This window comes from Dama dama, chromosome 20 (genome assembly GCF_033118175.1).
Source record: "Dama dama isolate Ldn47 chromosome 20, ASM3311817v1, whole genome shotgun sequence".
Lineage (NCBI taxonomy): Eukaryota > Metazoa > Chordata > Mammalia > Artiodactyla > Cervidae > Dama > Dama dama.
Genome location: NC_083700.1, coordinates 109,076,049 through 109,102,322, shown reverse-complemented (window position 1 = coordinate 109,102,322; position 26,274 = coordinate 109,076,049). Strand labels below are relative to the sequence as shown.

Here is a 26,274-nt window from a genome sequence, read left to right as displayed (position 1 = left end):
CCTATGTAGCCCATCAATAAAATAAAATTCAAATAATAATTCAATAAAAACTATTTTTCCCAAATAAGTATGAACAGCACTCACAAAACATTGTAGCAGAAAACATATAAACATTAAAATGTTACAATTATATAAAATTATACTCACACCTACATAAGGGTTCAAACACAAAGTAAATAATTTGCTAGGGTGGTGGGACTATGAGGAGTTCTAAATTCATTATCATTACACAACCAGAATAGGAAGACTTTTTAATAAAGGATAAATGCAGTCACTAACCAAATATAAATTATTCCTGACTGGCTATATTGTTTTCAACTAGGCACATAAAGCAAAGTCTCTAAAACATGCACATTTTATAAGCCCCCAACACCTGCACAAATACCTTACTACTGAACTAGTCATGCAACTCTGAACAGGATGAGGTTTTGAAAACTCACCATTCAGGCCCAAAGTTCAGTGTCTGCGTTTCCGCTGCCATTCTTTTCCGTATGTTTACAACAGATTTTTATATGCAGAGAAACCTGTTCAAGAGAAAACATCTCCATGCAGTTGGTCAAGATTGAATGCAGAATTCCAGCCCAGAAAGTACAGTGAGGAAGGGTGTTTTGCTTATGCTCCTCTCAACCAGTCACCAGAATGAGGTTTTTTTAATGCCTATTTATAATACAGCAGGCAAAGTAAAAATGAATAAATCCACCCTTAACTCCAATCCACCATCTTTTTATGTTTACACAGGAAGAGGAGGCAAGGTGTAAGAGATGCTGGTGAGACAGGTCGTAGCGGACCATGCACCATGCGGGCACTGGAGACCAAACGAAGAATTTCCTTTTTTCAGTCTTTAGGCAGTGGGGAAGGAATGAGGGGTAACAGATTTACATTTTATTAATAATTTGTATTACTCACTTGCAACGGCTCACCCATCACCATGAAGTACATCAAAGGTTCTTAAAGACCCCTCCTTATCTATCTCACAGCTTCTGTCACAACTCTCCCCACTGTTTCCTTAGCACTTTACACTCTAGGGATCCTTTAAAAAGTTATCTTGGACCATCAAGTGAAAATAATCCACTAATCAATTTCACAAGTCATCTTTCAAGAGCAATTTTAAGATATCAGAACTTAAAGTGAAATGTCAGACAGGGAAGGACAAATACTGTATATTACTTATATGTGGAATCTTTAACAAGCCAAACTCACAGACCGTGAAGTGGTGGTTACCAGGGACCGAAAGGTGGGAGACATAGTGAGAAACTGGTCAAAGGTAAAAACTACAGCTTTAAGATTCACAAGTTCTGGGGATCCAGGGCACAGCATGGTGATTACAGCTAATAATACTGTATTATACATATGAAAGTTGCTAAGAGTAGACCTTAAATATTCTCACACACACACAAAATAAGAAAAGGTAATTATGTGATGGGAAGGAGATGTATGCTATGGTGATAATCATTTTGCAATATACATTGAAAAATTAATCAAATCAACACATGAACACCTTAAACCAAGACAACGTTCTATCAATCATATCTCCATAAAGCTGAAAAAAATGAGTTTAGAAAACAGAAAATACTATAAATATTGTAAACATATGATAAATATAGGCAAGATTTATCACATCACCCTGACTGTTCTTTAAAAGATCTAAAACCAATAAACTACATACTGATCTAAAACACAGAAAGGGCAAAGTAAAAACGTGCTAACGTCCATAATCAGCTATTTATCTGACCTCTCCCTGGAAGGTATTTCTGATGGTTGGATGGCATCATGGACTCAATGGACATGAATTTGAGCAAACTCCAGGAGATAGCAAAGGACAGGGAAGCCTGGTGTACTGCAGTTCACGAGGTCACAAAGAGTTGGACAAGACTTAGCAAATGAACAACAAATGTCAACCACGTGGGTTCCAGGGAGAGTTCCTTATTCTTACTTAACGCTGATTACCTTTCCCTGGCCAGATAAGCGTACACACCAGACTCAAATGAGATCAACTTAGTGCCCTCACCACCTCACAAGCAATTGATGATTCCAAAACAAGGTTAAGGCATGTGGCTTTTAACTTTAAACTCTCTGAAACTGGAATGCACCTTAATGAGCGCCATGCTACAACGGCTAGGGCCCACAGTGGAAGTCGTGCCACAGTTGTCACTGTGTGACAATTACAAAACCTGGACAGGGCTGCTCATTATTGTCATCTTCTCAATTGTGTTGTTCCTAGTAGCTGATTTTAAGGGCTGCTTACAATGCCTTCAAAAAGATTATGCTATAATTCTAAATTGAAACATGTTGTGTATCAAAAAAGAAAGCAAATAAAGCCATGGAATAGTAGTGAAGTAACTCTCCATCACTGGAGAAACGACTGCACGTGTTTTACAGAACTTGAGAAAGGAAGAACACACATAAAAAAGATAAGCTTGTGGTCTGTTAGCGAGACTTGACACCGCACACTCCACAAGGCCACATGCAGCAGCCCTGAAGTATTAATATTTAAAGGGGAAAAAATTAAACAGCTTAGAATGCTTTTAAGAACTACACAAGCACCAAACTGCTGCATTTCAAAATGACAAAAGAATAATGGAGCACTCTCTTAAGAAATGTTTCATCACCAATATCCTTAATGACCTGACACTACAAAGGTGGGGAGAGCAAGGAGGAAGGAGACTTCTACAATTCTAAGTTCTGCATGATTTAGAAAAGTCATATAATGTGCAGAAGCTGAAGAATATCTAAATAGAAGCTGAAGAATACCTTAACAACTGATTTTACTCCTATTTTCCTTTTAACATATGCACAAAGTATATACTGCCTGATGAAAATGTTAGACTTATTTGCTAAATAAGTTTAAAAGAATTTTTTAAAAACTGTAAAATAAAAATGCTAAGTAATTAAAGAACTATGGCATCAGTTTACTCTGCAGTATGATTTACTTCTTAGTAATACATAAATGAAGAATCTCACAAGTGATGCACACTAGACTCAATTAAATTATGGTATGCTGCTGCTGCTGCTAAGTTGCTTCAGTTGTGTCCGACTGTGCGACCCCATAGATGGCAGCCCACCAGGCTCCCCCGTCCCTGGGATTCTCCAGGCAAGAACACTGGAGTGGGTTGCCATTTCTTTCTCTAATGCATGAAAGTGAAAAGTGAAAGTCAAGTCGCTCAGTCGTGTCTGACTCTTCGCGACCCCATGGACTGCAGCCTATCAGGCTCCTCCGTCCCTGGGATTTTCCAGGCAAGAGTACTGGAGTGGGTTGCCATCGCCTTCTCCAAAATTATGGTATATCCCTACTGAAATCACTTGTCAAGGGAGTGATAATGACCAGACCTCAGGTGAGGTATCCACTGTGAATTAAGACAAGTATCCTCCTTACAAAAGGCAGAGCAACCAGAGAATAAATTGCCAACAACCAGTGGATCACACAGAAAGCAAGGGAATTCCAGAAAAACATCTACTTCTGCTTCACTGACTAGACAAAAGCCTTTGACTGTGTGGATCACAACAAACTGGAAAATTCTTAAAGAGAGAGAAATACCAGACCACTTTACCTGCCTCCTGAGAAACCTGTATGCAGGGCATGAAGCAACAGTTAGAACTGGACATGGAACAACAGATGGGTTCCAAATTGAGAAAGCAAGATGGCATACTGTATATTGCCACCCTGCTTATTTAACTTACACGCAAAGTACATCATGCAGAATGACGGACTGGATGAATCACAAGCTGGAATCACAACTGCTGGGAGAAATATCAACAACCTCAGATGTTACCACTCTAATGGCAGAAAGCCCCTTGATGAAGCTGAAAGAGGAGAGTGAAAAGGCTGGCTTAAAATCTAACATTCAAGAAACTAAGATCACAGCATCCGATCATATCACTTCATAGCAAACAGAAGCAGAAAAAGTAGAAGCAGTGAAAGATTTTACTTTCTTGGGCTTCAAAATCACTGCAGACAATGACTGCGGTCATGAAATTAAGACACTTGCTCTTTGCAAGGAAAGCTATGACAAACCCAGACAGCGTATTAAAAAGCAGAGACATTACTTTGCCAAAAAAAAGTCCATCTAGTCAAAGCTATGGTTTTACCAGTAGTCATGTATGGATGTGAGAGATGGACCATAAAGAAGCATGAGCATAGAAGAATTGATGCTTTCAAACTGTGGTGTTGGAGAAGACTCTTTGAGAGTCCCTAGGACTGCAAGGAGATCAAACCAGTCATTCCGCAAGGAGATCAAACCAGTCATTCCTAAAGGAAATCAATCCTGAATATTCTTTGGAAGGACTGATGCTGAAGCTGAAACTCCAATACTTTGGCCACCTGATGCGAAAAACTGACTCATTTGAAAAGACCATGACGTTGGGAATGATTCAAGATGGCAGGAGAAGGGAACACAGAGGAAGAGACAGATGGATGGCATCACCGACTCAATGGACCTGAGTTTGAGTAAGCTCCAGGAGATGGTAAAGGACAGGGAAGCCTGGTATGCTACAGTCCATGGAGTCGCAGAATCGGACACACTTGAGTGACTGAACAACAAGTGGTGGGTGGTTTAGTCACTAAATTGTGTCCAAGTCTTTGTGACCCCATGAATGTCAGCCCACCAGGCTCCTATCCACAGGATTTACCAGGCAAGAATTCTGGAGTGGGTTGCCATTGTCTTCTCCAGGGGATCCTGGACCTACTTGGCTAACAAATTGACCTGTAGAGCCTACAACTGTAAGATTTTGTTGTAATATGAAACATCCTGAAGGAGTGTTTTTTATCACCGTTTTAAGCCCCATCTAGTCAACTGTTTCATATTCAAACCCCTATGGGACTCTGACCATTGGAAAACAGCTCTGAATTAATAAAGCAAGTCAATACTTGAACCAGACTGAATTTATAAAGCAAGTGAATCTTAATTAAAAACTGAATTATTTGTGATATTTGTGAAAATACTAAAATCATTCTTAAGAGATTTAATATGCTTTTACCCTTTAAATTACTACCACAAGGCTACAACAGGTCCTGGAAATACAAACTCCAGGAGTGTCATTACCACAAAGGATGCAAACAGAGCCCCTAGAGGCTGTGCTGTACAGGCAATGGTCTTGAGTTACAGAAGCCCTGGATTCACGAAACACTTGAAGAACATCAACCAAGGAAATCCTTTTCCTGTCCTCTGTCACTTACTCCACCTATGAATTTTCAGGTCCTGAGTCAAAAACTACCATACAGCAGAAACACTGAAAGCTCAGAAGTTTAATGCCTTGAGCTGGGAGCCTCACTACCATCTATAATGTGGGTGTCCATAAGATTATGCCCTATGGTAGTCTTCTGGACAACTCTTATGAACCTAAGGCAGTAATCCAAGCAATTTAATTATCAACTAAAGAGACCTACATTACTCAGAATGGTGTTCTGTTCATTCTCCTTTATGAATTAAAGCAGGAAATCTAAAAGTTATCACTGTTGAAGAACTCTAATTTAAGGTACTATAGCTTCTAACTCTGAATTCCCCACCCCAGATTGCTCCTTCCAAATCTAATTAAATGAGCCCAGTTCTAATAAATTTATTTCTATATATTGGATTGTCTAACACGCTGTCTCTGAATTATAAATTATTTGGAATGGAAAGTGGGACTTATTTCTCAATTGCCATTTCTAAGTATGCAGTGAAGTATCAAAACGAGTATAAGCTTTGCCGCCATTTAAATCCCACCAAGCTACATGTTGTCAACTCAAACCCCCAGGAGACTTGTGATCATTAGGAAACAGCTTATTTTTATAGCAAATTGGGATCTGAACCAGACTCTGTAGGCTGTGCCCCCACCATGTTCTTCTGCCTCTTTAGTCTTATTCTTGAAACTATTTCCTTCCTTGTCCTCCATGACCAGCCCTTTACAGATATATGTCCCCCATCTTTACTCCTTTCCAATTTAGTCACCATTCCCCAAGTTTCTCTCCTAACTTCCCTCAGTGTATCCACGGATTCTTTAACTATAAATTCTGTTTAGATATTGTCTTGAATCTTATTTACAATGGTGCTCTCCACTAGTACTTCAGGTAGAACTCTGCCGACTAAATCATGGGGAATTTAAAATAGGGGCTCAGACAGTAAAGAATCTGCCTGCAATGTGGGAGGCCCAGGTTCGATCCCTGGGTCAGGAAGATCCCTGGAGAAGGAAATGGATACCCATGAGAGTATTCTTGCCTGAAGCATTCCAAGGACAGAGGAGCCTGGTGGGCTACAGTCCATGGAGTCACAAAGAGTTAAAAGACACAACTGAGCAACTAACATTTTCATTTGCACCTTGATATAGCGCGTACAAGAAGTGAGGGTGTTATTACAGCAAGAGCAAAAATTCTCCCACAAATTCCACCCCTGCTCTGCATTACAGATTTTTTTCTCCCATGACCTATGTGGCATTTCCAGCAGCCTGCTCCTCTTGGATATCTATCTAATCAACAACTGATCAAGGTATCACTGTTTTTGGGCTTTCCAGGTGGCTCAAGTGGTAAAGAACCCTCCTGACAATGCAGGAGACCAAGACACAGGTTTGATCCCTGGGTAAGGAAGACCCCCTTGACGAGGGCATGACAACCGACAGCAGTATTCTTGCCTGGAGAATCCCATGGACAGAGCAGCCTGGCAGACTACAGTCCACAGGGTTGCAAAGAGCTGGATACGACTGAGTGACTAACAGACCACTGTTTTCAGTTTACTAGTCAGTCAGGCTCAAAAGCCTAGAATCATCTGAAACTCCCTCCTCTTCTCTGTCCCTCATATGTAATCATTTTGCCTGAAATTTGGTCAATTTCCCTTCAAGATTCCACCTGCATTCTTTCATCATAGCCAAACTTTTGTTAACCCATGTCTGGATTACTACAATAAAATTTCTAATCTGCTCTCCTGACTCAGCCTCTGATTACATCCAACAAGATCAATCTTTCTAAACCCTCTGTGTATGATCAAAACTCCTCATATTTTCAGGTTTCCATCAATCTGACAATCTATACCTTCTCATCTCAACCTTCCACTGTTCCACCTCCAAACTCAAAGCCAAATGATAACTTTCAACTCTCTACTGCATTCTCCTTCTTCTGTCATTGAGGCTCATGCCACCCCCTTACCCTCTAAGGCCCACCCTCACATCCACCTTCCTTTACATTGGCTTATACGAAACCCAGGATACATTCAAATAAACACTCCATAAAATATTTCCCAAAGGAGAAGGAAAATCTGAACAAAGGATGCAAAAATGGAATGGAATCTATAGCGTGCAATACTGGGGGTGAGGTGCTTTTTTAAACTGTATAGAAAGCCTTGAAAGGAAAGAAAAAACAGAAAAGAAATTTGGGAGGAAGGACACACCGTTTCAGACAAAACGAATGTGAGGAGCCATCCTAAGTAACTTAATATACATGTACATCTTGAACTCCACTGTGGAGCGATAATGAGAGACAGAGATTTGGAAGCAAATCTACAGACTTGTATCCAAATATTGCATAAAACTATCCCAAAGAAGAGGTCAAGAAGGGACATGTACGAGGACGAGGATATAGGAAGGAAAAAAAGACCATGCGGTTAGGTCTCTTTAGCCCTAACCTTTCACCTGAAGTCAAATTCACTGTCTCTAGCTTCATCCACATCCACTTTATCTAAAGCACAGAGGAAAAAGAACTAGGTTCTTTGGGGAGATTATCTGATTATCCATCCATTAGCTCAATAAGGCTAAAAATTAAAGTGAAGTGTGAAAAAGCATGACCATATCACATAAGTCTTTGTATTTTATGTCTCAAGAGCAATGGAAGGCTATGAAAAGATTTGGGCCAGAAAGTGTCCACGATGAAACTCACACTTTAGAAAGATCATTCAGGATGCCAGGAGGAAATAAATCAGCAAAAGTTAAGAGAAAGGAGAGGTATCAGTAATCCAACAGATAGCATGGATCTACATACCAGGAGAAATGAGAAAGAAGTGACAATAACAACAATACTCACTGATACGAAAAAAATGTCAACAATATATGAAGTGTTCAAGACAAGGTTACAGGATACAGAGGATATAACTACAATCAACACATCTTAAAATTCATTCCTAGTGGGTATTTACATATGCCTCCAGGTGTAATATTTACTTCTGAATGGTGAAATTATGAGTAATTCTTTTCCTAGTAACTTACTAATTTGTGTTTAAAATAAAGATAATACTGGCCCCAAAATATATATATATTAAAGGAAGAATTCAGAAGTTTCAAATATTGAAGTCAAAAAAGAGAGACTGGCAAGTCTTCACTGGCTTCCATAATGAAGTAACCGGTGACCTGAAGGGCGCAATGAAAGCAGCATGATGAGGACAGTGAGACTGCAGAGGCTGGGAGGTGAGAAAGGGAGACTACAAACGCAGCCGACTGTTTCTAGGGTCTTAGCTGCGAAAAAGCAATGAGAAACGAAGCAGAGTAGAAAGAAAATTTCCACTTTCACTTTAGAGGAAAATATCCTAAAGGAAAACTACCAGTACAATCAAAAAGTGAAGAAACTATTTAGCAAAAATATGATGGAAGTGCAGCTGTGAGAAGGCAGGCTGGACGGGGCTTCAAAAAACAAAGGCGAAAAAAAAAGACATGCTATGCTTATCCACTTGTGACAAGAGCAAAGTATGTTCAAATGACTGAAGATACCTGCAAGCTTTTTGCGGGGGAATAGCAAGTGGTGGGGAATTCACATTCGATGGCCTCAATTTTCTCAGATAAGTAAGCAAATGACAGTAGGTGACAGGGTAAGGTTTGAGAAGAATGCAGAAATGGTAGCTGCTGTGATCTACAATAGCATTTTTTTTAAATTAAATTTAGGAATAATTATGAATTTACCCCTGGAGAAGGAAAGAGCAACCCACTCCAGTATTAATGCCTTGAGAATTCCATGGACAGAAGAGCCTGGCAGGCTATACAGTCCACGGGGTCACACAGTCGGACACAACTGAAGTGACTTAGTACACATGAATTTATACAAATGTTACAAAGATATTACAGATATTCCCTCAATAACAACATAAACAACTTACATTACCACAGTACACCTGTCACGACTAAGACACCAACATTGGTACACCACTAGTAACTATACTCAGACTCAACCAGTTTTTCCAACAATGTCCTTGTTCTGTTCTGATCTCATCCAGAACTGGCATGTGAATGGAAGAGGATGACGATCCCGATGCTGCCTGCTGATGCACCTACCACTGGGTGGGAAAACCAGTGAGAGAACCTCAGAGGGATAAAGGAAAGGTAAAACGTCAAACTATCAGGGCAAGACGGGCCTCGGTAACCCTGGCAACACTGGAAAGCGTCCTGTGAGCAGTGTAACGCACAGAGAGGTGATGAGGCCCTCCCCCCTTCCGTCTCTCCGCTCTCGCGACTCCAATTCCGGGGATAACGACCTCAGAGGAAGGGCTACCCTCGGATTTAAACAGAGCTGACTTAAAAATAGCTGAGAGGATATTTCTGCTGCTGCTGCTGCTAAGTCACTTCAGTCGCTATTTCTACATAACTGCTATTTCAGACCTTGCCCATTATTCAAAATTCCTTATAAGTGAATCCAAGTAATATAGTTCTTCTGTACTTAATACCAGAAAGTTGACAGTCTTTGATAAACTGCATCCTACGCCTGACAATGTATTTAATCTGGCCTTTTTGTCAACTTCTTAAAGACACTGAATCAGCCCTCACTAGCACTTATTACTAGTATATAATTAATATTCTTTTTTTCTATATATTTTTCTAGCTTTCCTGAACTTCCTCAACTCCTCTTTGGGACCTCATCTATCACTCTGTGTACGTCCAAATACATGCTCAATGGTGAACAGAGAAGAAATCAACAGAGCTCTTTTATACTGTTGGGTCTGCACCAAAGAAAAGAGAGACCCTGGTCTCTGAGCTCTTACGTTCACCATTTTCTCACAACCTGGCACAGTGCTGAGGAGCCAGATGACTTCTGGGCACACACAATCACCAACAGGAGGAAGCTACAGTTCTTCATACTGAGTTCTGCCTGGACAAAGACAAATCAGAAGCCAAAGCAGAATCAAAACCTGGCACAATGGCTAGTGTTCTACTCTCAAAGTGTTCCCCAGTACTGCTTCCCAGGGGAAGTCTTGATGTATTGATTAGCTAACACTATGCTACTAACATATCAAAACATACGCTCCTTTGAAAACCCCCTGAATCTTTCTTTAAAAAATTATCTGCTACTGTATCTCTCCGATAGCAATGTAAAAACTGCCCAGAAAAAACCTATGGCAAACCTGGGATGAAGTCCAGCCAGTACGGTGCAGAGTCCGCCAAAAGACTAACAAAGAATAAACACCAAGAACCTGAATCTGCCTCCATCTTCCCCACCTTCACTTTCCCAAAAGCAGAAAAAAGAACTACTCCCCTAGCACTCTTTAGATGTACCAAACAATTAGTTGTGTTTCCATTCCAGCAACCAGCTATTCATATCTTAGCCAGACCTAGAGTAATACAAGATTAATAACTCCACTTCTGCAAATTAGTTCAACCACTTCAAAAGACAGTTTAGCAGTTATCCATTACATCTAAATAATACACCTTCTGGCGACCCCACAATCCACTGCTAGGCATACACTCAAGGAAAATTTCTACCCAGAGAAGAGTATAAGATATGCATAGTAGCTTTATTCATACCTGACACGTGGCTATCATGTTTACCAACACAAATGTCCATCAACAGGTGAATGAATAAGCAAATATATGGGAGCTTCAAGGTTGGCGAAGATGTGGAAAGGATGGCGCAAAGCACTCTGATGCGCCCTTTCCCACACGCCGTGCCCTATGCATCCCTGCCACCTGGCTGTTACTGACTTAGGTGACATCACTAATAATGAGACCAACTGGCACCACATGCCTCCTGATGAGATACACGGACAAGGACACAGTATCACTAATGTTATATTCCTGACAAAAATGCATAAACTAAAATTAATTTTGAAAAATCATTAAGTCCAAATTGACAATACAAATTCAATCTACCATAGTCACCAAAAATACCAATGCCACAAAAGACAAAGGCTAAAGAACCATCCCAGATTAAGGGAGACTAAAGAGACATAAAAACCAAGTGTAAGCATGATTCTTAATTCCATCCTGAACCAGCAAAAAAAAAAAAAAAAAAGCTGTAAAATACATTAAAGAGATAATTAGAACAATTTGAATAGGAGACACGGATTAGACAACAGTATTATACCAATATTACTTTTCTATGATTTTGAAATTTTTACTGTGATTATCTAGAGGAATGTTCTCATTCTTAGAAAATAACACTGAAATGTTTAGAGGAAAAGGAGTATGAAGTCTGTAACAGACTCTCAAATAGAACAGAACTACAAAAATTTAAAATTAAAATTATATATATATCTGCATATGTGGAGAAAGAAAAAAGAAAATGAGAGGTAAAGAAAATACGCCATTCAGTCCCTAAGTCATATACGACTCCTTGTGACCCCATGGACTGCAGCATGCCAAGCTTCCCTGTCCTTCACCATCTCTTGGAGCTTACTCAAACTCATGTTGACTTGGTGATGCCATCCAACCATCTCATCCTGTCGGCCCCTTCTCTTCCTTCCTTCAATCTTTCCCAGCGTCAGGGTCTTTTCCAATGAATCAGTTCTTCGCATCAGGTAGCCAAAGTATTGGAGCCTCAACTTTGGCATCAGTGCTTCAAATGAATATTCAGGGTTGATTTCCTTCAGGATTGACTGGTTTGATCTCCGTGCTGTCCAAGGGACTCTCAAGAGTCTTCTCCAGCACCACAGTTCAAAAGCATCAACTCTTTGGTGCTCAGACTTCTTCACAGTCCAACTCTCACATCCGTACAGGACTACTGGAATAACCATAGCTTGACTAGACAGAACTTTGTCAGCAAAGTAACATTTGCTTTTTAATACACTATCTAGGTTTGCCATAGCTTTTCTTCCAAGGAGCAAGCATCTTTTAATTTTATAGCTGTAGTAACGGTCTGCAGTGATTTTGGAGCCCAAGAAAATAAAGTTTGTCACTGTTTCTACTGTTTCCCCCGCTATTTGCCAGGAAGTGATGAGACCGGATACCATGATCCTCGTTTTTTTGAATGTTGAGTTTTAAGCCAGCTTTTTCACTCTCCTCTTTCACCTTCATCAAGAGGCTCTTTCTTTAGTTCCTGTTCACTTTCTACCATTAGGGTGGTATCATCTGCACATCTGAGGTTGTTGATCCAGCTTGTGCTTCAACCAGCCCAGCATTTCTCATGATATACTCTGCATATAAGTTAAATAAGCAGGGTGACAATACACAGCCTTGATGTACTCCTTTCCCAATTTTGAACTAGTCCTCTGTTACATGCCCAGTTCTAGCTCTTGCTTCTTGACCTGCATACAGGTTTCTCAGGAGGCAGGTAAGGTAGTTTAGTACTCCCATCTCTACAAGAATTTTACAGTTTTATTATCAGGAAATGTTAAAAATGGTAACCAAATGGGTGAAGGGCATATGGAAAGTTTAAGCAATTTTTTGCAACTTTTCTGTATTTCTGTTTGAAATTATTTCAAAATAAAGTTTTTTTTAAATTATATATATTTACATAACAAAATACTGACCAACAAGGAAGAATTAATTGATACCTGCAACAACATTGCCTGAGTATCAGTCACAGTGTTCAGCAAAAGGAGCCAGCCACCAAAGAATATACACTGTAACATTCCTTTTATGATGTTCAACAGGTAAAATAATCAATTCTGACAGATGTCTGAACTCTGTTCACCACGGAAGCAGGGACTACTTACTGGGAAGGAGAAAAGGAAAATCTTTTGGGGTGCTAGAAATGCTCACTATCTTGATTTAGGTGGTGACTACAGAACTCATACATTACGTAAAAAATTTTCCAACTATACACTTCAGATTTGTGCACATATTTACTATATTTTATACCTCAATTTTTAAAAGGTTACAATAAACCATAAATGGTTTAGCTAAGGGGGGAAAAGAGTACAAGTAAAAATATTTTAATGGACATGAAGCAAAACTATTTTAAAGGCAAATCTTCTGATAATACTAAATTCACTCCCTACTTAAATTTCTGTCATTAAAAAGATCTTATACCACTATCTTGATAACATAATCTATATCAACTTTTAAGACTATAAACAAGTCCACGCTCAAAGGAAGCAAGACTCAGGCACTAAGCTAAAATAATTCATTTTTTCAAACTTTAGCAAAAAGCTAAGTAAAAAAATGAAAAGGTTCAAACATGAGAGAGGAATCACACTTACCACGTCACTTATAAAAGACTGAAAGCAATCCGTAAAAAGCAGCACTTTCCCTCAACATAATACAAGTACAATAATGTTTGCACACAGAGTGTAACTGTACACACAGTCATCCCTCAGTACTGAGGGGGACTGGTCCCAAAACCCTATCCGATACCAAAATTCAGGGATGCGCAAATCCTTTACACTCTGCCCTCCACATCCAAGAATGTGGAACCCATGGATACAGAGGGCCAACTGTCTTAAAAAACAGAACAAATAAAGACATGCTCATGAAGTGGGATTAATAATTGTTTTTCTGTTTTCATAATTTGCAGCAATATTCTTAAATTACTTTTACAGCAAAGTACATTTTAATTCCCACAAAAAGTGCATGCCTTGTCTGTTTGAAATACTTTTACAATCCCAACATAAATGTCAAAGGAAGTTTATTTCTTTGCAACATAAACTCCTTTTAAAAAATAACTTAAAAGTACAAAAATAAAAGGAAAAATTCACCTATTAGAGCAAAAAACACATTTTCCTTCTGCACCCACCTGTATGACGATACCAACTCTCTTCATTTTTAAACATGCAAACTTTTAAAAATATTTAAAATATGATGTTAACACATCTACTAATGACAAAAATTCATGAAGCAAAATTAGGCTTCACTACTAAACATTTATCCTAAAGAACAAAGGACTCCTTCCCCACCTCCCCAGGAAATCATAACTCAACACTGTCTACTTCTCTGTTACCACACATTATTGTATGAAATTTAACAAAAAATACTATTTCTATGTTAATTATACTTTTTTATGACATATCTTCAAAAATACTATAGATGCTCTGTTGGCTTCTTTCCTCATCCTAAAAAGAATTCAAATTTGAATTTACAGCACTGAAATGAACACTGCAATTCAGCACAATCTGAATCACTACCCACTGCCATGAAACTAAGGTCAGAATTATTCCTAACAGCTCCAAAGCAAGATAAATGGATAAACAAATACTACAATAAACATACCTTGGAATATTCTCATCACTTAAAAAAAAACACCTAATTACTGATACATGCAACAACATGGACGTATCACAAATACTACACTAAGCAAAAGTCAGAACCAAAAAGAACACATACACAATAATTCCATTTACATAAAACTGGCAGAAGAGGCAAAATTATCTATAGTCACAGAAAATAAATCAGTGGTGGGAGAAGGAAAAGGACTGCAAAAAAGCAGGAGGAGAGTTCTGGGGGTGATGAAAATGTTATATGATTGTCGTTATGGTTACAGAAGTAAATACACTTGTCAAATCTTATCAAATGTACGCTCAGCATGAGTACACTTAAAATGAGGGCATTTTATTGAATATAAATGAAACCTCAGAAAGTTAATTTTGAAAAACACTAAGCTTACTAAAAGCAGACTGCCTCCTCAGAAAGCAATGCATTACAAGACTAACATTTTATATTTCTTTTATGTTAAATTGCCTTTCTTTACATCTATTAAAATAGAGGTTAAATAAAGTTTTGGATAATATTTAAAACTGAGAAACACTGTTCAGAACTGTGCCATTTTATATAGTTCCTATTAACCACATGTAGCTATATCAAATTAAATCAATTAAAATTTAAAATCTAGCTCCTCCAAGAGGGAGGAAAGTAATTTTACAGTAGTCAAACCTGACAAAGTACAACAGTCAACCAAGTTTCAAAATCAATATTAACAGTAATAAATCACGCTGACAGTATATGCTCTTGATATGATGTGGCACTTTACTTCTGCGGTCTTCCTCCCAAAAACCCATGACTCATAACCAGGAGAAAATCATTAGACAAATTCCAACAGAGAAGCAATCTACGAAATACTTAACCAGTACCCCTCAAAACTGTCAAAACTGTTAACAGTAGGGAAGTATGAGAAACTAACACAGCCAAGGGGAGCCTATGGATTGAATATGTGACTAAATGTAATGTGGTATCCTGGACAGGGTCCCGAAACAAAAAAACAGACTAGGGAAAACTAAGGAAATCTGAATAAACTTAGTGAATAAGCGATACTGATTACTTAGTTATAACAAATGCACGACAGTAATGTAAGATGCTAACAATACAAAAACTTGGGTGTGGTATACTATGGGAGCTCTCTTGTACTATATTCTCAATTTCTCTGTGAATCTAAAACTATTCTTTTTTTTTTTTTAACTGGAGTATAATTGCTTTATAATGTTTTGTTTTAGTTTCTGCTGTACAACGTGAATCAGCTATATGTATACATTATCCCCTCTCTCTTTACAACTATTCTTAAAAACAAGGCCTCCGAGGGAATTCCCTGGCAGTTCAGTGGTTAGGACTCCTAACTTCTACTGCAGGGGGCATAAATTCAATCCCTGGTCAGGGAATTAAAATCACACAAGATGCACAGCCAAAAAAAAAATTTTTTAATTAAAAAAGTAAAGCCTACTGAGTTCTTGTAATAAAGAAGTAAAGGTTTCTGCATTTTAAAAATTGCAGGTTCCCTCAGTTACACTAACCACATGTCAAGTGCTCAACAGTCACATGTGGCTAGTGGTTACAGTATTTGACAGTGGAGATTTACATACAGAACATTTCTATCACAGCAGAAAATTCTGTTAGACAGTGCTGGTGTAGATGACTATTTTTAATGGGACCAATACAGAAGAGTATTTTATAACTGCCTACAACTTATGAACAGATATACCTCTACCCAGAATTAAAAACCCTCACTGAAATCTAAACACCCCCAATATGTTTATTCCAGTTTCTAATTCAAACAATTACTTTTTGAAAATGCTTTTAAAAAGTCAATGTAATATATATAAATGTAACACTGAAAAATGTTTCACTCACCAGAGAGCAATTCTCTGAAACTCTTTCAAGGTATCCAAGATGTCAAATCTGCTAATTTTAAGATATTCTCTGCATTTTTCACTATGTTGGCACTGCACCAGTCGTGGGTAAAACCGCTGACAGCTTTAGCGCCATTCGAAGTAACGGTACCCAACTGTGCTAGTACCCACCGTGTTCTTCACTGCCATGTGCCATATACTCACGAGAAAGAAAAAAGCCAGGTTTACTTAAGAATGCCCTTAATAAAGCAGCAAAAGCTGCCAATTAATCTTGGTTCCTGTGTACACATCTTTTTAATATTCCTAATGTGATGAAGTCAGAAGTATACATGACGTACTTCTGCTGCACACCACCATCTCTAAGAAAGGCACTTAGATGCCCTTGAATTACAAGCTCAACTACTTACTTCCATTCATGAAACACACTGAATTGAAAGGGCTGAAACACAAATAAAATCATCCAGACCTAGGTATATACCAGACACTTTTCAAAAATGAACAAGGCGAGACTGTCACTTTAAGGAGAACAACTATTTGCTGCCAATTATAAAACTTAAGCTTTCAAGCAAAAGTTAAAATTTTAGAAAACTTCTATTCACTACCATGAGTTTGACAGATTTTACTAGTACTTATACTTTCCAATAAGTAAAGGATTTTCTGATGCATGTTGATATTAACAAGCGTGGAGGGTTTTTTTGATACTGTGTAATGTAAAATATCCATTTAATGTGCAAGATAGACCAATAGATTTTAACATAGTGGAATATAAAAGTGCACTGATATATAGTAATTCAAATTTTACAATGCAACTAACCTTTAAAAACTACTAGCTGTCCAATTTTAGTGCAATATCAATGCAAATCTGCAATTATCTGAAAAAGCTCTTAAAATATTCCTCCCTTTTCCAACTACATACATGGCTTCATGAGGATGAATTTCCTTCATATACTTCAACTAATGTAATAAACAGCAACAGACTCAATGCAGAAGCAGCTATGAGAATCCAGCTGCCTTCTACAAAGTAAGACATAAAAAGCAATTTTTAAAAAGGGAAAACAGTGTCACTCTTCTCAGCAAATTTTTTTAGAAATATTTTAGAAAACTAGTATTTCTCATTAAAAATATACTTATGTTAACATGTGAAGAAATTGTTGCTATTTTTAAATCAATAAACCAATTTAAATTTCTCAATGTGGTGAAGATAGATATAACTGAAAAGCCAAAAGCTCTTTGGGGTCCTCTAATTTTTACGAAGGTAAAGGAGGTCTAAAATCAAAAAGTTGAGAGCATCTATCTCAGAGAAAGAGGAAAATATAACACAACAAATATATAAATTAACTTAAACAAACATACACACATACACTTGAAAGCATATCAAGAGACATAAAACATCCCTGATGACAAGAATACCAAGATCCAAATGGACACTTCAAAAGTATCTCAGGTTAAAAATGTATTTTTCAAAAGACAGAGAAACTTTTCACATTTTTGAGATTTACTTTTATGATTTCTTTATTGCCTCTACTACTAGGCTGTAAGACCCACAAGACAGGACCTTGAGTGTTTTGCTCATCACTATGGCTAGCCCAGCACCTGGAACAAAGCAGGTATTCAAATAATTTGTTGGATTGAAAACAAAACAAAAAAGACCAAAGACTTAAAAACAGAACCCACTGAGGTCTCTATGCAAATTAAAATATGACACTTTACAATCAAAATGTATCTATCTGCATAGTAATAAAATTATAACCGCTACCAATCACTGAGATTCTATTTATCAACACCACATGTGCACTGTACTGCGCAGACTTTTAATTCCCAAATCACCACAGGATGTATTTTCCAGTAAGGAAAACCAGGTTCCAAGAAGTTAACTTATTTATCTAGAGTTACAGGTAGTTAAGTGACAGAAAATTAAACCCACACTTCTGTTTAATGACCACAAGCTTTTTCTCTAAGTACCGACACAGTGTTCAATACTCCTTAGTTATTTTCTTCCTCCCATTTCCTTGCAATTTTCAGAGGAATTTAGTTGTGAAAGTAACTTTTTCTCCTTTTCCCAATCTCCCACTGTCCCACTATCACTATCCTCCAATTTCTATTCCTTCTCGTCACTCAAGCAATACAGTGAGCCCCTCTGCCCTCTGGTTGCATGCGTGCAAGAGCAGTGGTGTCTGACTCTTTGAGACCTCACAGACTGGAGCCGCCAAGCTCCTCTGTCCATGGGATTTCCCAGGCAAGAATACTGGAGTGGGTTGCTATTTTCTTCCCCAGGTGATCGTCCCAACTCAGGGACTGAACCCATTTCTCCTGCGTCTCCTGCACTGACAGGCAAATGCTTTACCACTGAGCTACTAGGGGAAGACCCAGGCCCTGTGGTTGGGGAAGAATACATATTCTCATAGCGCACTATCAGAAATTTCATTAACAATAGCAAAATTAATATAAGAGATTAAAAAGTGTCAGATTCTAGAACATGAATTAAGGCTTTCTGACCTACCGATCCTGCAAGATGACTTCATCCAGTTACTCAATTAGCCATGCTTTGGGCAAAACCATCTTAATTCCTAAGGGGCTAACCATGAAATCCCCTGGATGTAACCATCTCTTCAAGGACTGAGCCAAGATTTACCAATTACTAAGTACCAAAACAATACCTCTGACAATTCTGTCAGTCTCTGCAACCAAAGGACCAGTACTGAAGAGACCAGAGCTCCGAAGACTTCCTCAAGGTTCAGAACAACTAGAATAAAAAGAGCTTTGTTTCCAAAGAACACTCTGGGCACAGTATCACCACACAAAAAGCTATTACTGTTACTGTCATTTTGCCCACCTTATACTTCTGAACAATATGTCAATGTTTCTTTTTTCCCCCTTTTGGTGAAAGGAGAAAAAAATTAGCAACTAATAAACTAGTCAAGAAAAATTACAATGCCATAAACATGACCATGTTATTTGATAATCTACCACAAGCCAATCTTTTCCAGAGAGGGCTCCCCAAAGCCTGTGCAAGTTTACACTTTTTAAGCCTCACAAAGCCTTGAACATGCTTTACCTCAACTTCTATATTATAAAGAAAATGAACAATATGAGAAAGGACTCTTCTACCTTAAAAATTAATTTAGCAGACTTCCCTGGTGGCATAGTGGGTAAGAATCCACCTGCCAATGCAGGGGACAGGCGTTGGATCTCCAGTCTGGGAAGATTCCACATGCTACAGAGCAACAAAGCCTATGTCCCAAAACTTCTGAGCCCATGATCTAGGGCCCAGGAGCCCTAGATGGCCCATGGCTCCTAGAAACTGGAGCACCTAGAGCCCGTGCTCCCCCAACCAGAGAAGCCAACACAATGAGAAGCCGGACACCACAATCAACAGCAGCCCCTGCTCTCTGCAACTAGAGAAAGTCCACACAAAGCAACGAAGACCCAGCACAGCCAAAAATAAATAAAGCAGCACTCTAAAAAAAAAAATTTTAATTTAGCTGCAATCTGCTAAAGAAATCTTGGCCTGAAAAAAAAAAAAAAAAAAAACACATATCATAGGAAGTCACATTTGTGGTCTGTCACTCCACAAATCATTCTGTAACAGGTCACTTTTAATAAAAGTAAATAAAAGTAATCCCTATTCTTTTCATCAAAATCTTGACATATTAATTTACTAGCATAACAAGATCTGAGTAATAAAAAGATGACTTAAGCAATTAGATGTCACCAAGTACATACAAGCTACAAAAAAAATAAATAGGACTTCTAAATGCTCCACTAAAAAAAAGTTTTTCTTCAATACTTAGCAACTCTAGTATACAAAAACACATAATACAAGTTTATGCTGTCTCCCTGATTCTTTCCCAAAAGTAAAAATCCCTGCTACCACTCAAATGTGAATTTAGATTCATATACAGAAGTCCTACCCTTCAAATCCTCTACAGACCTCCTCATATCCAAGTGTTATATAAAAAGTACAAATAAATTAAAATTTATCAAAGTAATCAATGTAAACTAAATAACCAATTAATTTTTCTAAACTAAGCCTCCTATCTGCTAATAGTTATTTACAAAACCTTAATCACACATGATCCTCTGAACCCACAAAACCAAGAAATTTTGTTAAAACACTGCACTTGGAACCAAGTGTTCCAAGAATGGTTGGTTAGACCTACTAGGCCTCATTCACCAAAATATACACATGTATTTTATCTCTTCAGGACATGTAAATTAAAACCACCAAGATAAATACAGGAAAATTTTCGAGGAAAAGGGAAAACGTCTAGAAGCTTCTGTGCAATTCTGCATAGAAAAGGCAACATTCCACCTTCTCTGAGACCTGCCGCCACTCTTAGGAGTGGGACCTTTCAAGATCCCAACCCCATGGCCATACTAACTAGACCAATGACGGAAATTTGGACAAAGTTCAATCTATCAAATTTTCCCTCTCAGCAATCTGAAAAGGGGATACTAGCTAGTAACCATTTGGCTAGTGACACTAGAGCTTGAGTTTATATATGTGGCTCCAGGAATGAGGTGGCAATTTTCTTCTGTTTGCTAAAGCAGAAAAAGCCAGAGTGTGGAAAGACAACTAAAGCAAGATACAAAGAGATATGAGATAATACCTACTAGCCAGCAGGGAAAAAAGTGCTCTCTGGACTACTTTGTCTCCTGAATCCATCCCAGTTCCTGGTTCATGTTGTTCATGAAGTTAAGTGCTCTTGGGTTCCTTAATATACCCTCTTACCTCTCCCCTCAGAGGACTCCTCTTCCTGTCTTATGTCATCGAAAAATCATTATGATACTTTAAGACACAAATTCATACCAGGATCAATGCAGAAAAGGTATGCTTATTCTTATGGTTCATAAGCGATATGAATGGTACCAGAGAAATTGCTTCTATTTACTATCTGTAAGTTTGGAGAAATAAAAAGAAGAAAAATAACCAGAGCCTTAAAAGCAAAAATTCTCTGCATAAGCCCTCAGTTTTGTGCTCCCCTTCAAAACTCACCTGTTCAAAAGTTCTGCTGGTTCACAGCAGGAAGTTTGAGCAGACTTTGTTCAGGTCCTTTTAACACTGTAAATAATAAAAGTATCACAGTAAATGACCCAGCAATCTCTTAGGAAACTTTAAAAACACAACTTTTACAATGAATATGCTTTGTAAAAACTGGATTCCAAACCTGGTTAAAATATTATAATTACCTGACATGCTTTTCATCCAGAGTCCCTGTCCTAAACTCTAAATAGTCTGTCTCAGTAGCTCTGAAGTGCGACTTTAAAATATATTTTTTAAACCAAAGTTCCAAGTGATTCTGATGAAGCTAATAAATGAGCACCACTATAAGGTTTCAGGAAATTATTCCTTGGCATTTTCATTCAAAACTACCATATATCTGATAGAAAACTGAGAGCTAGCAAGACAGCAATACAATATGTATCCTATGCAAATAATCAATGAGCCCCAAGATGTATGACCACTGCCAAAATGTTCAAGGAGCAAAGCTCCAGAAGTACTTTCAGATGCAAAATCAAAATCACCTTTTAAGGCTCTGAAGAGACAATATCTTAAACGTCCACAAGACGATGATATTTCAAGTGACAAACTGAAACAATAGCTTCAAGAGATTTCTTAGCTAAATTCAAATGATGATTTGAAGGCTGCTTCTAAAGAGTCAAAAAATAATAATTAAAAATTAAAGTTGACAATTTTACTGTCAAGCAAGAAAACAACTTGAGAAAGCCACTTTCATCTTTAATTTTGAAAAAAAGTAGCCATGTTACAATGTCCAAAAGGTCATCTAACTTTATCCACTGCACTCTACATTTTATAAGAGCAAGCAGAAGCAAAAGAGGGGAGAACTAGGTAACAAACTCTTCTCTGGGCCTAACTCAAGAGAACAAGCTCTAGTGTTATCTCCTATTTTAAGTATAAACAAAGTTCAAGGAAACTCTAGTTAACCAGAAAATATAAAAGGTGTGTGTTCTTTACTTAATTACTTGAGGTGAGGAAGCATATCATACTTTGAAAGTATTTTTATAAAATTAATTTTGGCTACAGGATAATGTTCTTTTGTTTTTCAAATCTCCCCTCTTCTCTCTCAATCTCAAATAAAATTATGGGCAATTCAAGAAAGGTAACATTTTTGTATTCCTGTGTAATTAATCTAGTACATTTCTCAGTCATCTGAGAGCATAAACAAATGATAAAATGCAATACTGGTCAAGAAATAATAAGTGTCTAACTTGTATGTGTTGTATGTTTACTTATATTTTTAAAGACATGCAATTCTTCAGGGCATTAAAAGTGAACTGAAATCCTAAGACCTGATCACCATAAAATCTAGTGGGGGTTAAGGGGAGGAAAAAAAAAAAACACTTGGGTTCAGAGTTTTAACAACAATGGCCAAGTCATGTTAAGGCAATTCAAACTGCTGAAAAAAAATAGACATTGAACTTGCCTCTAATATACCTGGATTAACACCAACATAGGCTGGAGATTCAACCTAATGAGACTGGTCCCACTATAATCTATAAGAGATAGAATAAAACAGAAAAGTACCGAAAATTTAGTTATTAGAGGCTAACAGAGAACTACAAATGAAGTCAGTCTTCAAAAATGGCACAAATCAAAGATCCTTCAGAAGAGAAACATAAACAAGACAGTAATAATCTCATCATCCAAAATGGTTCCCCCAGATGGCAATCACTACCAAGAGTGTCATCTTCCAATGTGAAGGTCAAAAAAAAAAAAAAAAAGACATATGGAATATTAAAATGCAGAGTCATGCGAGCAAATGAACCAATATGACATCAAAGACATAATTTGGAACTGTCATTTCAAAAACTCACCAAAGGAACAAAAGAGAGAAAGGCAATTTGTAAAAACACTACCTCCTCCCTAGCATCACTATCCCTGAAGCTGTAATTCCTAACGACTCATTATTTTCAGGCAAGCAAAGATAAATTATTTTACATATATGCAACTCACCAACAAAAGCATTTCAAAATCAAAATATTAAATTCCTGAAGTGAATTAAAATGAAAGAAGACATTTGTGAGAGCTCAGTAATAAGAATATGGAGATAAGTTGAAAGAAAATCAGGAGAAAAGAAAATTTCCAAACCAACAAAAGTCTACTAGCATAAAATTACTGAAGAACTAGTCTGAAAGATCAAACTTGATGAACAAATAATTCAGCACAATAAGTTTTACACATGTAAGATGCTATAAAAGTTAGTGGACCAGTCCCTGAGGAATTTAAAACTAGGCTGGACAACACAGAAATCATTAAAAGGAATTCTTTACCATTAAAAATGTGAGTTAAAACACTTCTTCCAGGATATATTTCTTAATGATGTGTGTCTAAATTTCAAAGGAAATTCATTTCTCTACATTTTCAAATAGTCTGAAATATTTCAAAGACCCTCTTTTTAGAAAGCAAGTTCTTTTGAAAAATCCTTTTAGGCAGGTCATCATCAATCTCATTTAAAAACTTTGAGAAAGCTATTTCCTAACAATTTCCTGAAATATATGAGCCCCCTCAATTTTTCCAATTGGGGCAGGGAAGGATGCCCTGCTGGGGGGAAAGGGATGGGCACACTGGCCCAAATTTCCAGATTCTGACTTCCAAGAGTCACAGAGGTGTGGAAAAAGACTCCAGGACAACTGAACAACTCTACTCATCAGGACCAATGAGCCAGCACACTTTTTCTAGTAGGTTCCTTGTGATAGTGCCTCTCTGGCTTGACTACCTCGGTACCTTCCCAGCCACACCTGACCAGCTCACTTCAGTTTCTACCACAGGGTCTTTGCCCTTGATTCCTAGCCTGGGGCATTCCTCCTCCAGAGAGATACAGAGATTAGCTCCGTTACCTGTGTCAAGTCTTTCCTCAAGTATTAGTTTTTACCCACCAAGGCCTTCCCAGGGCACTCCACCTAAAATGAACCCCTCCCCCAAATCCCTATTATCCCATTACCCTGTCTCATTTTTTCCCACATCACTTATCACTACAGTATATCTTACCTAAAAGTATGTATTTACCTGTCTAGGAATGAGGTCCACAGAAACAGGAATTTTTGGTCTGTTTTGCTCCCAGCACCTAATAGTGTAGTATGATCTCAATATTTTTCAAATAAATTAATGCACAAATGACAGAAGAAATGAATGGAAGCACATAGTACCTTCTCCCTCCTTCAGTCTCAAAATCCTAAAATGTACAGAAAAGGCCAAGTACAGAAAAGGTTCAAAGCCTTTTCTTCTCTAGAGAATCACGACCATTACCTGTGTACTTCCCATTGTTAAATGTCTGTGTGACATTAAGGACTGTCTGACATTTTTCCAGATACATCCCACTTTTTAAACTTTTTTCTAGTGTCTTCTACTGAAGTCAACATTTGTTGGGACAGAAATGTACATGTTCCACTTTGAGCACTACACTAACTAGTTAAACGCATAAAAACATCAAGGAATGAGGCAACCCTTTGTATTCAAAATCAACAAACTCTGACAGGCCAGAGCTGCAAATACTAGGATAAAAGTTAAGTGTTCAAAAACGGTGACAATTTTTTCTAATTTAGAAAATCATTAGATTCTAAAAAGTAAATACTATGTAAGGGGAAAATATCTTCCATGCATACACACGGGTAACCAAAACTGCCTGTAATCCAAGGTATAAAACACTGAGTAAGTATAATCCAAGGTACACACACTGTATAAGAAGCTGGTCACAGGTTCCGGCCCCTTCCTCGATCTCTTGCAAATTAAACTGAAATACTTACCTTTCTTACAGAGAAAATAGATGTGCTTAAGTGTTCTTTCAAGGAAAGAAAGAATTTTTTAAAAAAACAAAAACCCAGTGCTAGATAAACGCAAAGCAACGTAACTGGTTCCCGAACACGGTCAGACAATCTGCCTCTCCATACCCTCTTCCCTGGTCGCTTGGTTTATGTTTCAGCCAGAAAACTGAATTGATTCTGAGTGCTTTCGTGGGGAACTGCGGTCACTCAAGGCTAATGCCCATTTCAACCTGACGTGAAGGCTCGGGTCCCAAAGCTGCCATGGGTTTTGTCCTACTCTTTCCGACCTCCGTCCCAGGTTCGGATCATGGCTCCACCTTGGCTTCGGGCCTGGTCCAGACCCGGTCCTCTTGCCGCGGAAGGAGTCTCCCCAGTGCAGATGCTCGGTGAGGCAGGCAAGGGCGCATCTCCCCGAGGCCAGGTGTGGGGAGGAGCGCGGGCAGCAGCAGCTGTCTGGCCGCAGCAGCTGTTACCCCGGGCACCCCGAGGCTGGGCGGGCGGCTGGCCCGGAGAAGCAGGTAGCGGAAAGGCGAGCTCTCTGGCCCTGAGCAAGCCGGCCTGACACTGTCCACCCATCACCCTCCTCCCTTCCTCGGCTCCCCCTGTGATGCCAACGGGCCCGGGAGGAGAGGGCTCCCCAGCTCGACGGCAGAGACGCGCCAGGGCCCGGCGAGCCCCCGGCCGGGGAGGCGGCTCCCTCCCGCCCCGCACCTGACCTGTCCGCTCGCCTGACGCCCCAGCCGGCCGAGGCGGCTGCCGGGCGGCCTGGGGGTGTCCATGCGGCTGGGCCGGGTCGGGCCGGAGCGGAGGGGACGCCAGAGCGGGCGGCAGGCCCAGGAGAGCCAGGCAGGCCGGCGGAGCCCGGGCCGCGGAGTGGAGCCGGGCAAAGGGAGTGAGACCGAGTCGCTGGTTACCTGCGGTCCGGGACAGGGGAGACTCTCGGAACCCGTCAGTCCTCAGCCTCAACAACACAAGATGGCCGACACGTCGCCACGCACGTCACGTGACAGCGCGCTGGCTGCGCCCCGCCCCCGCTCCGCTCCGCCCCGCCCCTCCTCTCCTCCCTCCCCGCTCCTCCAGCCTCGCACGACGTCCTTCCTTTCCGCCACCTCCCTCCCGTCTTCCCCGGACACGCCCCTGCCCGAGCCCCGGATGTCAGGCGGGAGGAGGGCGGGGCCGCGGCAGAGCGCAGGCGCCTGCGAGTCCCTGGGCCAGAGCTCTCCCCGCTTGCCCTTGAGTTGAGTGGAGTTGGTATCCATAGTTGGATCTGGGCCAGTCGCCATGTGACTCACCGTCGTGTGCGCCCAGTCCAGAGCCCATTAGCAGTTCAGAAAGC

At 39.3% G+C, this 26,274-nt stretch overlaps 1 protein-coding gene across 9 annotated transcripts in view; it reads right to left on the bottom strand.

Annotated features, from left to right (window-relative positions):
- Positions 1-25,931, bottom strand: part of GIGYF2 (GRB10 interacting GYF protein 2) — a 128,225-nt gene extending 102,294 nt beyond the window's left edge. For 2 of the 9 annotated variants that reach the window (XM_061122470.1, XM_061122479.1), the window contains exons 1-3: positions 25,853-25,931; positions 21,151-21,216; positions 441-524 (exon numbers count right to left, since the gene is read on the bottom strand). In XM_061122470.1, coding sequence (XP_060978453.1) covers positions 441-481 — 41 coding nt within the window. In that variant the 5' untranslated portion in view covers positions 482-524; positions 21,151-21,216; positions 25,853-25,931. Of the gene's footprint in view, positions 1-440; positions 525-20,886; positions 21,050-21,150; positions 21,217-21,680; positions 21,807-22,600; positions 22,671-24,183; positions 24,242-25,852 lie in introns of those variants that run through there. The other 7 variants (XM_061122478.1, XM_061122477.1, XM_061122474.1 and 4 more) reach the window with 7 other exon arrangements.
- Positions 25,932-26,274: the final 343 nt, after the last annotated feature.